We start from the raw sequence: 12,140 nt of genomic DNA, 5'->3' as shown, positions 1-12,140 counted from the left end.
TATTCGACCACTTGACTCTGACTCCACATTCTCTGACTTTATTCATTAGCCTATTATGGGATATCTTATCAAAGGCCTTTTGAAAATCCAAATATATTACATCTCCTGCATTACTATTGTCTACTCTCTCTATTACCTCATCAAAAATTTCAATACATTTGGTCAAGACATGACTTTTCCTTCTGACTTAATGAATGCTGAGTATTCACTGTTATATGTTTCATTTTTAGATGTTCTACTATTTTCTCTTTTAGAAGAGAATCCATTATTTTTCCTACCATTGATGTTAAGCTAACTGGTCTACAATTTCCTGGACATGTTCTGTTCCCTTTCTGAAGTGTCGGAAATACCTTAGCTATTCATCAAGTTCTCTGTCACTACACCTTTTTCAATGAATTCTTGGATGTGTGCAATAATTTCTCTGTGATATCTTTTCTAGATTGCCTCCAATGAGCAACTCCCAGAGGAAGGTGTCCCTTCTCCCCCCACCCCCACCCCCCCCCCCCCCCCCCCACCATTGCCTGACACTGGCTCACCTAGTAAAAACTGCCAGGCTATCCATAGCGTGGTGGGCATTTAACTGGCCATTAGTTTTCCACTTAAGTGCCTCAATAGGGTCAAAACTGTACTAGCTGGTAGATGCCTCGACCGCCCTCTTATAAAGTGGAGACAGGTCGAGCATGGAAGGCAGCAGGCCGGCCACCCACTGCTTCTAATGAGCAAATATGCTGGTGAAAGGGGTGGGGCCACAAAACCCAGCCTTTTATGTATTCATTCATCCATGAACTCTCACCAGTGCTTCAGTTTTTTTCTTTGGCTTTAGTGGGATATATTTCCCTGCAATCTGTTGAAGACATTTAAAATCTTTCCCATTGTTGTTCAACCTTGTTGTTTGCCAAAATGGTTGATCATCTTTTCCTAAGTTCGATTTCCAGTCCCTCAAAATGAGCTTTCCTCTAGCCTATTATCTTTGTTGTCACCATGCTTATGTCCTTCTCCATCACCATCATGTTAAAGTATATTATAGTATGGTCAATATTGCAGAGGTATTCTGCTAATTTTATTTTTCTATTTTTCTTTACTCAATTCCCTAAATTGTCTGTGTATTTCTTTCTCAATCTCCTTTCCACTGTTGGGTGATCTATAGACTACATGTATGAGTCTGAAGAATCCTTTACCTTTTTTATCTCTATCCGTATGAATTCTATTTTTGCCTTGCAGATACCTGCGCTCCTTTTCTCTGCTGCCATCATTTAATCCAAAATACACTCAGCTTCCCACCCTCGCCTTTTCATCCCTTTATCTCTTCTAAATATGTTATGAGTAAAAATACTTAGAATAATAATCATGTGGATTTAAACTGCAGTAAAATCTTTATTATCTAGCATGCACACAGAGTGGGTGGCGCCAGTTAATCAAAAATTCCAGTTACCTAAGAGTTTTGTTTTCAATGTTTAATTCACAATTCTGATTTTCCTGTAGTCATATCTTAGTTATCCTGACCATATATCAGGGGTTCATTCCAACACATGATTGCCTCCAATTCCCCTCTTGTACTGCAGTGAGTGTGTGCATTGCTGTACAGAGGTTTTAACTCAATTTTAATTGGGTTTTCTTGCACTTTATACTTTAACCATCTTTTAAGACTCTCATTCAATAACTCTATTTATCCTTTCCCCATCAATGTCCTCCCTTATTTTATTCTTTCTCATGTTCTCCTGGCCCTGTTCTGTTTACGCTTAGGCTGTGGCTGCTGATGCTTCTTGTAGATCCCTGTCCCCTTACCTGTCTAAAGCCTTTGCTACCTCTCTATTTACTCTTTATGCCAGGACACAGGTCCCATCTAGTTCAGCTGGAGCCCATCCCCAAGTTCCAGCTCCTTTCTGTCCAAGAACTGATCCCATGATAAGGAGCCTTTCTTTTCTGCACAAGTCCTTTAGCCGCATCCACGATCTGCCTGATGATATGCCAATTTGCATGTGATAAGTATCCTTGAAGAAGAAACATAGAATGTTAACGTGCAGATACAACAAGCAATTGCTAAGGCAAATGTTCCATTGACCTTTATTGCAAGAGTACAGAGTAAGAAAGTCTTGCTGCAATTGTATAGGTCTTTAGTGAGGCTGCACCTTGAATACTGTGTACACTTTTAGTTTCTGTACCTAGGCAAGCTATAGGGGCTGTAACACAAGTTCACAAGGTTGATTCCTGGGGTGAGAAAAGAGAGTGAGTAGAATGGGGCTATACTTTCTGGATTTTAGAAGAATGAGAAACGTATTTCAACATGTAACTTTTGGTGAGGACTTGACAGAGTAGATGAGAAACTGTTTCTCCAGGCTGGAGAGCCTAGAACTAGGGGCCATAGTCTCAGGTTAGAGATCAGCCATTTGGATTGAGATGAGGAGAAATTTCTTTACTCAGAGGATTGTGATTCTTTACAATTCCCTTTCCCAGAAGGCTGTGGATGCTCAATCATTGAACACATTAAGGCTGACATAAATATATTTTTAGACTCTAGAAGAACTGGGGAATATGGGGATCAGGCAGGAAAGTGGAGTCATGGTTGAGGATTAGGGATGATTATAATAGAATAGGTTCAAGGGGCCCTGTGACCCATTGGTGCTGCTGCTTCTTATGCTCTTATCTTTAGTGGATTACTGCGTAAGTCTAGTTAGGCAAATAAATGGGGATAAAGCCAGGGAGATTATACTCAATACACTCATTCTAAATGTATACACAATGCTAGATAAATAAAGATTAATTCTGACTGAGAAGCTGCTTTGCTGTTTGTGATTTTGTAGAACATTAAGAGATCATTATGTCAGCCTGTCTTGAAAAGCTCCGTAAGAAGTCTCACAACACCAGGTTAAAGTCCAACAGGTTTATTTGGTAGCAAATACCATAAGCTTTCGGAGCACAGCTCCTTCGTCAGATGGTGTGGTCTCTGTTCTCAAACAGTGCAAACAGACACAGAAATCAAATTACAGAATACTGATTAGAATGCAAATCTCTACAGCCAGCCAGGTCTTAAATGTACAGACAATGTGGGTGGAGGGAGCATTCAACACAGGTTAAAAAGATGTGTATTGTCTCCAGACAGAACAGCTCGTGAAATTCTGCAAATCCAGGAGGCAAGCTGTGGGGGTTACTGATAATGTGACATAAATCCAACATCCCGGTTTAGGCCGTCTTCATGTGTGCGGAACTTGGCTATCAGTTTCTGCTCAGCGACACTGCGCTGTCGTGTGTCGTGAAGGCCGCCTTGGAGAACGCTTACCTGAAGATCCAAGGCTGGATGCCCATGACTGCTGAAGTGCTCCCCCACAGGAAGAGAACAGTCTTGCCTGGTGATTGTCGAGCGGTGTTCATTCATCCGTTGTCGTAGCGTCTGCATGGTTTCCCCAATGTACCATGCCTCGGGACATCCTTTCTTGCAGCGTATCAGGTAGACAACGTTGGCCGAGTTGCAAGAGTAGGTACCGTGTACCTGGTAGATGGTGTTCTCACGTGGGATGATGGCATCCGTGTCGATGATCCGGCACATCTTGCAGAGGTTGCTGTGGCAGGGTTGTGTGGTGTCGTGGTCACTGTTCTCCTGAAGGCTGGGTAGTTTGCTGCGGACAATGGTCTGTTTGAGGTTGCGTGGAGCTTGCCTCCTGGATTTGCAGAATTTCACGAGCTGTTCTGTCTGGAGACAATACACGTCTCTTTAACCTGTGTTGAATGCTCCCTCCACCCACATTGTCTGTACATTTAAGACCTGGCTGGCTGTAGAGATTTGCATTCTAATCAGTATTCTGTAATTTGATTTCTGTGTCTGTTTGCACTGTTTGAGAACAGATATCCACTCCATCTGACGAAGGAGCTGCGCTCCAAAAACTTATGGTATTTGCTACCAAATAAACCTGTTGGACTTTAACCTGGTGTTGTGAGACTTCTTACTGTGCTTACCCCAGTCCAACGCCGGCATCTCCACATCTTGAAAAGCTCCTGCAGCAAAGTCATGGCTCCTCACATGTAACCAGGTGTACTTCCTAGCTTTTTACAGGTGTGGCTAGGTTATTGTGTTTAAGGTCCTCAACTGGATGTGTTTTTGGCAGTAAACTACAAGAGATAGCTTGGCCACTGCCTTCCTACCCACCACCGACCCGGTCCCCATTATACACTGTATTCAGCAACCCACTCACCATTTCAAAAATAATAATTATCAGCAATTGAAACTGTTACCAAGACAAACTGATCTGTATCCCGTACTGTCCATGCTATAAAACGGGCAGGCGTGCAGAAGTGGGGTGCCTGCTTTTGAACTAAACTTTTAGAAAGGCAGGAAGGAAGGGAGGCATAGCATTCAGTGGGTGGGGGGAGGAAGGGGTGCCCTTTGTGCATCAGGGGCACCCCTTTCCAAGATATTACGCCTCTTTTGTTCCTCACTGCCAAGCCTCCAAAACACATCAGCCCCCTCGTTCCTTTCCCAATCCCTGGGTTGGAAAATGCCATTCGGTACAGAAATGCCAGCTTACCTCTCTCCAGTGTTGAAGACATTTCTATGTGGGCTTCTTTGCAGTCTTCACTACTCAGTTCTTGTGCTGCTGGGATTGCTAGAGCTTCAAACCAATTACATTGGCCCTCTCACGTTATGATACCCGCCAGCAATGCGCTATTGCTCTATGGCAGGCTTTCTTATATGGTCTGTTGGCTGCAGACCAACTCTTGCAAAAGACGGGGAAGCAATATGTGCCCTCCCAAAAAAAAATTCAGCCCATTGAATTTGTTGCCTCGCCCCACCCCCACAAGTACGATCACAAATAATGATTCCTGTTATAAGTGATCAAGCGCATTTGAAATCCAGAAGAAGAATACCCACCTTCAGTTCGTCCTCAAAGCCAACATTAGCCAGAAATAATGGACTGGATTTTGCAGTCAGTGGAGAAGTAACATTGCTCACCATTATCTTGAAGAAAGCTGTCCATAAAGATATGGCAAGCTCTGTGTGTAGCTTTCATCTTTCAAATATCAGTTTGAATCTGGTGCCCTATCAAGGGGATATCCAGGCAGCCAACAACAGTGATGTCATCAAGCAGGGTAAGCAGCCAATTGCATCGAAGTATTCTCTTAGACAGCTAACCAGGAAGTTAAGAGTACTGAATTCTTCCACTCATTTAAAAAAAAATTTTACAGCTCTGAAAATAAATGATTGGGACATACACATAGGACTAAAATCAAAGCTAAAATATCATAAACCTTTTAAAAAAATCAAAAATGAAAATGAAATCAAAAATCTGAAGAATTACAACGAATAAACATGATATTCAAAAAATAGAAAACTTATTCTTTCAGGACCAGTGAGGCTGTTTATCAGTAGTTCTGGACTTAGTAAATCATTCAGAATCAAATTACACTTAATTCAAAAAGGTATACTATTCTAAGAATTTCTACACTGAGACTAAGTGTAAACTCATGTTTTTGTTAGTTCAGTGATTTCCAACTGATTGCAGATTTGGGTAACCATAACACTTACTCTGTGGGGAAGCACTTAACTATTGATAGCAACTTCTGGATTTCTGCATTTAACTGCTCTGTGCAGGAGCTGCTGTCAATTTCAGAGGAGTAATGACCGTGAATGCTGCTAGTCTCTACTGCTGTCACTGCGACCACAAAGTCTGCACCAAGGAAGAAAAGCTTAGGTCAGGCAAAAAATAATGCAATTAAAGTACTTAGTAAAATGCAACAAAAAATTAAGGAGAATACATGAAAGCCAACAAAAATTCTAAACTAAAATAAAGGCGATTGATGGAACCTTTAACAAAAACAGAAAATGCTGGAAAATCTCAGCAGGTCTGGCAGCATCTCTGGAGAGAGAATAGGGCCAACGTTTTGAATCTGGATGACCCTTCGTCAGAGCTAAAGGCATAGAAAATAGGATGAGATTTACACTGTAAGGTTGGGGTGGGGAGAGGAGTTGTCTAATTGACCAAGATAATTCTAAACTTTTCTGCATTTTAGAATCCTGTTACAGACAAGATTCTAAACCATCCAATTTTTACATGTGAAACTAATACTCTGGATGGATCCTCACCAAAGGCTTGGTGCCGCAACTTTAAAAAAAAGGATTTTATTTCTTAAGTTAAGCCATACATGCAAGTAGTGCAAGATCACATTATGCCACCAAGACACTAGTTGGAAAATTAGATAGTTCTTGAGTCACTAGTTTGCTCACCAGTGATATTGTCCACACTATGCCAACCTTGTAAAATTTGCCATCATCTTGAGAAAACCAGAGAGTAAAAATATTTTATTGTCTTAAATGTGCAGCTTTTTAATGTATTGGATACAAAATTTACAAAGGTAAATGCAGCACAAATAGTTAAAAGAAAATGACCATCAGAGTTCCTTTTAACCACAGGAATAAATGGTCTCATGTAGAAAGCTAAGTGGGGATAATTCAAAGTCATGTCACTGAAATCTGTTGTCAAATATATACTTTTTATTATTTTAATTTCAAGGATGTACCGAAGAACATCAAACATGATTGGACTGACTTACCCATCAGCAGTGATATCTGCTTTAAAGGTGTGTAACACAACAATTTTTGAAAAAATCTGAAAATGCAAAGATTGAGTAAAATACTATGTGGGGGAAGGGGGGAAGATTTTATGGAGCCCACAAGAAAGAAAAACATGATGTAATTAGGCAGGGTGAAAACTCTTGCATCCCCGAAGCGTTGGGATGCAGAATTAAGTCAGTGGCATGTCAAGTATTACACTGGCTTGTGGCAGGTTCATACTTGTAATGTATTTGCATTCCATGAATACGCATTAATGTGAAACACTTTTTAAATTAAAATCCTACCCTTGGGATAAAGTCAGAATCTTGTAGCACCCAGCTCATGATTATTTAAAGATAACATTCTCCAGTCAGCATTCTGCAGTTGGGATTAAGATCAGCGGCTTTGCTTGTTTAGCTCTATGGCACAAGGGAAGGAAGCAGGAGAATGGCAACTTGCGGCATGGAGGAGCTGAAGAGGGATCCAGAGAAGGAAAGAAGGTGGGTTCAGGTGCAGGGGGAGTGAAGTCTGGCATCTTAAGAGTACTGGGGGGACAGTCAGGAAAAGGAAGAAAATGAGGGGCTTAAAGGGCAGTGTCAGTACTGTCCACATGTGTGTCCATCTCAGGGTGTTACCTGACAGACTCCTCACAGGGCTTTGAGTTCACCTACAACATTTCAATGATCCTCATTGAGAGTGATCTCAGATGATCTCCTTTACAAAGTTTTAAAGTTTAAAGATTATTTATTAGTGTCACAAGTAGGCTTACATTAACACTGCAATGAAGTTATTGTGAAAATTCCCTAGTTGCCACATTCTAGCGCCTGTTTGGGCACACTAAGGGACAATTTATTATGACCAATCCACCTAACCCCCACATCTTTGGAGTGTGGGAGGAAACCAGGGCATCTGGAGGAAACCCACGCAGACACGGGGGGGAATGTGCAGACTCCACACAGACAGTGACCCAAGCTGGAAATTGAACTCGGGTCCCTGGCGCTATGAGACAGCAGTGCTAACCACTATGCCACCGTGCATGGAAGAGAGGAGCAGCTGAGCCTGCAAGTTTAGTTATGTACCACAGAGTGGCGAGTAACACTGGAGGCTAACATGGACATTCAATAAAGAGTGAACAAAAACACACAACATTGTTGCTTCCACTATAAGGGAAATGTCCCTAATTCTCTTGTAATCAACATCACACCATTACATTGAGCTCTCTGACTAAGCTGGTGTCAACAAATAGTGATGGTACATGCATGCTAAAGTGAAAACAATGTAATGCCAAATATTTACAAGTGGAATTTAATTTTGAAAAACACCCATGCCTCCTTTCTGCTCTTAAGTCTCTCAAGTTAAGACAATGGAGTTGGGCAAGAAAGTTTTAGCCATGATGCAAAGCCTTCAGGAGGGACTTTTATAGCTCACCCATATCTTCAGCATTGTCAATTGATGGTGAGTTTCACCACTGAAAGATTCCCTCATTGTTAAATCCCATGTGCTCCCCAAGCACTCTGCCAGCATTTAGAACGTTAATTATAATTGTGTGGGAATTGAGTAAAAGAGGCGAACAGTTCTAGTTACGATGTCGGGAATGGCATGCTTCTGACAACATCCCAACCTAAATTTGATATCTCTTTTCTTTACACAGGATGTTGATAAGTGGTCTTTTAATGTATTCGCCCTTAATGATGCCAGTGGAGAACATGCTTTGAAGTTCATGGTGCACGAGTTATTCACTCGATATGACCTTATCAATCGCTTCAGGGTCAGGAAACTTTAAGGTTTAATACATACTTAAAACAAAACAAATGGCTTTCTGAGTCGATGCCAAATTCATGCTAATTAAATCTAGTGGATTGTAATGCATATGTATGTGACTGACCATCCAATGAAGAATTTTTGTAATATATGCAATATGTGTTTCTGGTGAATAATAATATATATTTAAAATAATTTATTCTTTCAGCCATCCATTGCATGATGATGCAAAATTCTCTGGCATGACATGTAAAATCCTCTCTGAAAGATTAGAAGCCTCTCACTAAAAGATTACAGTTACAATCATCACATATAGGCTATACCGTAGATGCAGATAATAATAGCTTTCCATGCATTCCTCCTCTCCAAGTTGTGCAGTTAATCCTTTTTTGCCACATAGGTAGAGGTGAGTCAAATGGCATGAGACGATGAATAAATCAGTGCTGTCCATACATTTTAGTGAGTGTAACTGCAGACTGAGGAAGGCACAGGGAATATGAAGGCAACAAATACAAAATATTCAGCGAACACACCATCTAAAAGGAAGTGAACTCGGCTGCTCTGTTTCAAGGTCATCCACTCCCAAAGTCAAAAACAGATATCGTAAAACCAAGGCAGCCTACTCCAAAAACATACATGCACATCAAACCCTACACTGACAACGCTTTAACCAGAATGAGATTTTTGTTGTTATCCCCAAAAACAGGCTTTATTGACATATTGATTACTATAGACAGTAGCAAATGCATTCAGAGTATTATGTCTTATTTGCTAAAAGATTGGGCTGAATTTTCTCAGTCCTATGCTGACGGGAGTGGAGGTGGAGCGGCCAGCACAATGTGGGGGAGCCACCACAGGACAGCTCCTTGATGCATTCCCACCACCAGAAACTTTCCCAGGAGCAGATTGCCAATCCACTGTATAGATGCAGGCTATCAATTAGATCATAGGATCATAGAATTCTACAGTGCAGAAGGAGGCCATTTGGCCCATCAGTCTGTCCCAACCACAATCCCACCCAAGGCCAATCCCTGTAACCCCACACATTTACCCTGCTAATCCCCCTTTCACGAGGGTCAATTTAGCATGGCCAATCAACCTAACCCGCACATCTTTGGAGTGTGAGAGGAAACCGGAGCACCCAGAGGAAACCCACGCAGACACGGGGAGAAAGTGCAAATTCCACTCAGATTGTCAGCCAAGGCTGGAATTGAACCCGGGTCCTTGGCGCTGTGAGACAGCAGTGCTACCCAGAGTGCCACCGTGCTAAGGCAAATTTCTGACACCTGCCATGTGAAAAGTGCTCAAATTCCATGGAGGTTGACTCTCTGCAGCTATCTTGGGGACTATTGGAAGCATAGGCTCCATACCCCTAGGAATGGGGTAGTGCGAAAGAAATGAATTCCCCCCTTGACCCTAACTATCCAACTGGCAGAGTTTTCTCTCTGACCCAAGGAGAATATTTACTTATGTTTATACCTCTGAGGGCGCTTCCATTCTGAGATGTCCTAGCAATGCTGACCTTTTAGGCAGGGCTGCAAAGACTCTAGAAATGCCAGTCCTCTGAACTGGGTTGGCAGCATTGGGAGCCTACCCATCATTCTTAAATAGGACATTGTGTGTAAAGGTAACCAATTGAGGGAGGCCTTTGGGAAAGTAGTTCCAACAGTCAGGCTCCGAGTGAAGGTGGGCTCAGGACCCTCACTTTGGTCTGATAGCAGGGAACCTAAAGTTCATGGGAAATCCTGCCCACATAGAATTGATATATCCACTAGGAATCTTAGTCTGCACTTCTTGTGGGTTTTGAAGTATCATTCGTGTCAGCCAGGGAGCAGTAAAGATTCAAATTTGTGGCTTTCAAATTTCTGGATCCACCACCTTGTGCCCACTCTTGAAGATGGTGTTGTGAAAACTCATCAAGTCCGTGAGCAAGCAGCCCAGCAGACTGCCACATCTCTTATTTCAATTATCCCTATGATCCCGGTGAGAGAAATCAGATACCTGGAAGTCCCAACCTTCCATATTTCCACCAACAAAGCAGCAGAACCAGATTTTCTATCTTTCTAGAGAATCCAGAAATTCTATTCAGAATCTTATGTTTGACCTAACATAATATTAGGTAACAACCATAGTAAAGCAAACCTGATTCACTGTTATTGTGAGCATCGAAAGCAATGCTGTTCAAGATTTCATCATCATAGCACAGAATTTGAATGCTGTAATATTTAGTGCAGTGGTTCCCAAAGGGTGCAGCGCGCCACACTGGTGCGGTGAGAGAGGATGGCAAGTGTGGCGGGAAGATTCAAGGACAATCAAAGAAACATTTAAACATGGTTTAAACAAGCATTGTTTTATACTTTCTGGATGTCCCATGATCATATTATAAAGTGTGCTATGTTATGAATCAAGCACTGCTAGGAGTTGTTTTCTTTTTGTTTTTGAATGTATTTCTTATCAATAAAAAATTCGGTGTGGCGCGAGCAAATTTTTATTCCAAAAGTGCGGCCCAGTGAAAAAAGTTTGGGGACCACTGATTTAGTGAAATAACCTCCTGCATGATGGATATACTGGGGGAGAAATTTGTTAGTCTAGTGCTGCAACATGGAGTACTGCCTGTTGGGGAGCTGATATAAGCCTGTGAAGCGCCAACACTATGTAAACATATTTCTCCCCCTTTAAGACTGTATAGAGGGGAGGAAAGTTACTGAATAAATCTTCAATGTAGTGATCTGATTCTTGGCTGTATTTTGCCTTGGCTTCCAGCCAGCAAGCACAGTGCTATTGTTTCATCCAAACAGACAGCACTTCTTGCTGGACGGCTCTTCTCAACAGTATCTAATTATGAAGTTGAACACCTGTGACGCAATCATGATAGAAAGAAAAATCTTGCATTTATATAACACCTTTCACATCCTCAGGGCCCAGAGTCCCAAAGAATTATTATTCTGAGGTATAGTTACTGCTGTAACTATAATGTCGGGTATACATAACATTTGGACCTAGGATTTATCCACAATGTTAAAAATGATTCACTGCACAGACAATTGTCGAAGTGGAAGCAAATATATTTGGATGGAGGTGGGAGAAAGCGCAAGTCACAGATTAGGCACTATTAAATTGTCTTCCACATTTGTAATGAACCTTTATCGTAACAAATAGAAAAGATAACACTTACATTTTTTTTCTATTTAATGAACGGAATGGACAATCGGAATATCTATTTTATATTTACTTTACGAACAGTCTTATAGCTCTCTCATAACTTCGTTGTTCAGAAACAATCTGGCCTTAAACTGACCATTTTGCTATGTATCATTATGCATTGTCCATATATTTTGTCACTAGTCATTTACAATTCTTCTTTATTCATGCTTCCCATCGCTGGCACTTAACTTTTTTTTTACCTCAGACTATATATAAACATTAACATTTTCCAAAAGACTTATAATTGTAAAGCCTAAATCACCGAGCTGAAAACAGAACATTTAGGTGGGATATCCCTACAGGGCTAATGTAGAGTTAATAGAAGTAGCTAAGGACTTAGATTAACTCATGTACTAATATATGGCACAAAATTAATTTTTTTATAGTCTATGATATCTGCTTGAAGCTGAATAATACACTCATGCAAAATTGCTAATGCAAAATCATCAAATACTAATCAGTTATTAATTATATACAACTGAACTACTAATTGAGTCAACTATCATAGGCTTTTGCCCAATAGCAATATGCAATAAGCTACAAAATGTCAGATGCTTTGTAATGTTAATCTCTTTGAGCAAAACAATTGTCAATTGGCCAATGTTAGTTCATTGAAAATTCATATTAAGAT

The 12,140-nt window shown here is 41.0% G+C and overlaps 1 protein-coding gene across 1 annotated transcript in view; it reads left to right on the top strand.

The window, feature by feature from the left end:
• pde1a (phosphodiesterase 1A, calmodulin-dependent) overlaps positions 1 to 12,140 on the top strand; it is a 440,733-nt gene that overhangs the window by 352,815 nt on the left and 75,778 nt on the right. The window contains exons 5-6 of the mRNA XM_078228519.1: positions 6,504 to 6,570; positions 8,196 to 8,312. Of these exons, the coding sequence (XP_078084645.1) occupies positions 6,504 to 6,570; positions 8,196 to 8,312 (184 nt within the window). The remainder of the gene's footprint in view (positions 1 to 6,503; positions 6,571 to 8,195; positions 8,313 to 12,140) is intronic.

Source organism: Mustelus asterias, chromosome 14, assembly GCF_964213995.1.
Source record: "Mustelus asterias chromosome 14, sMusAst1.hap1.1, whole genome shotgun sequence".
NCBI lineage: Eukaryota > Metazoa > Chordata > Chondrichthyes > Carcharhiniformes > Triakidae > Mustelus > Mustelus asterias.
Note: the sequence above shows the minus strand (reverse complement) of the source record. Positions and strands in the feature narration are given on the sequence as shown.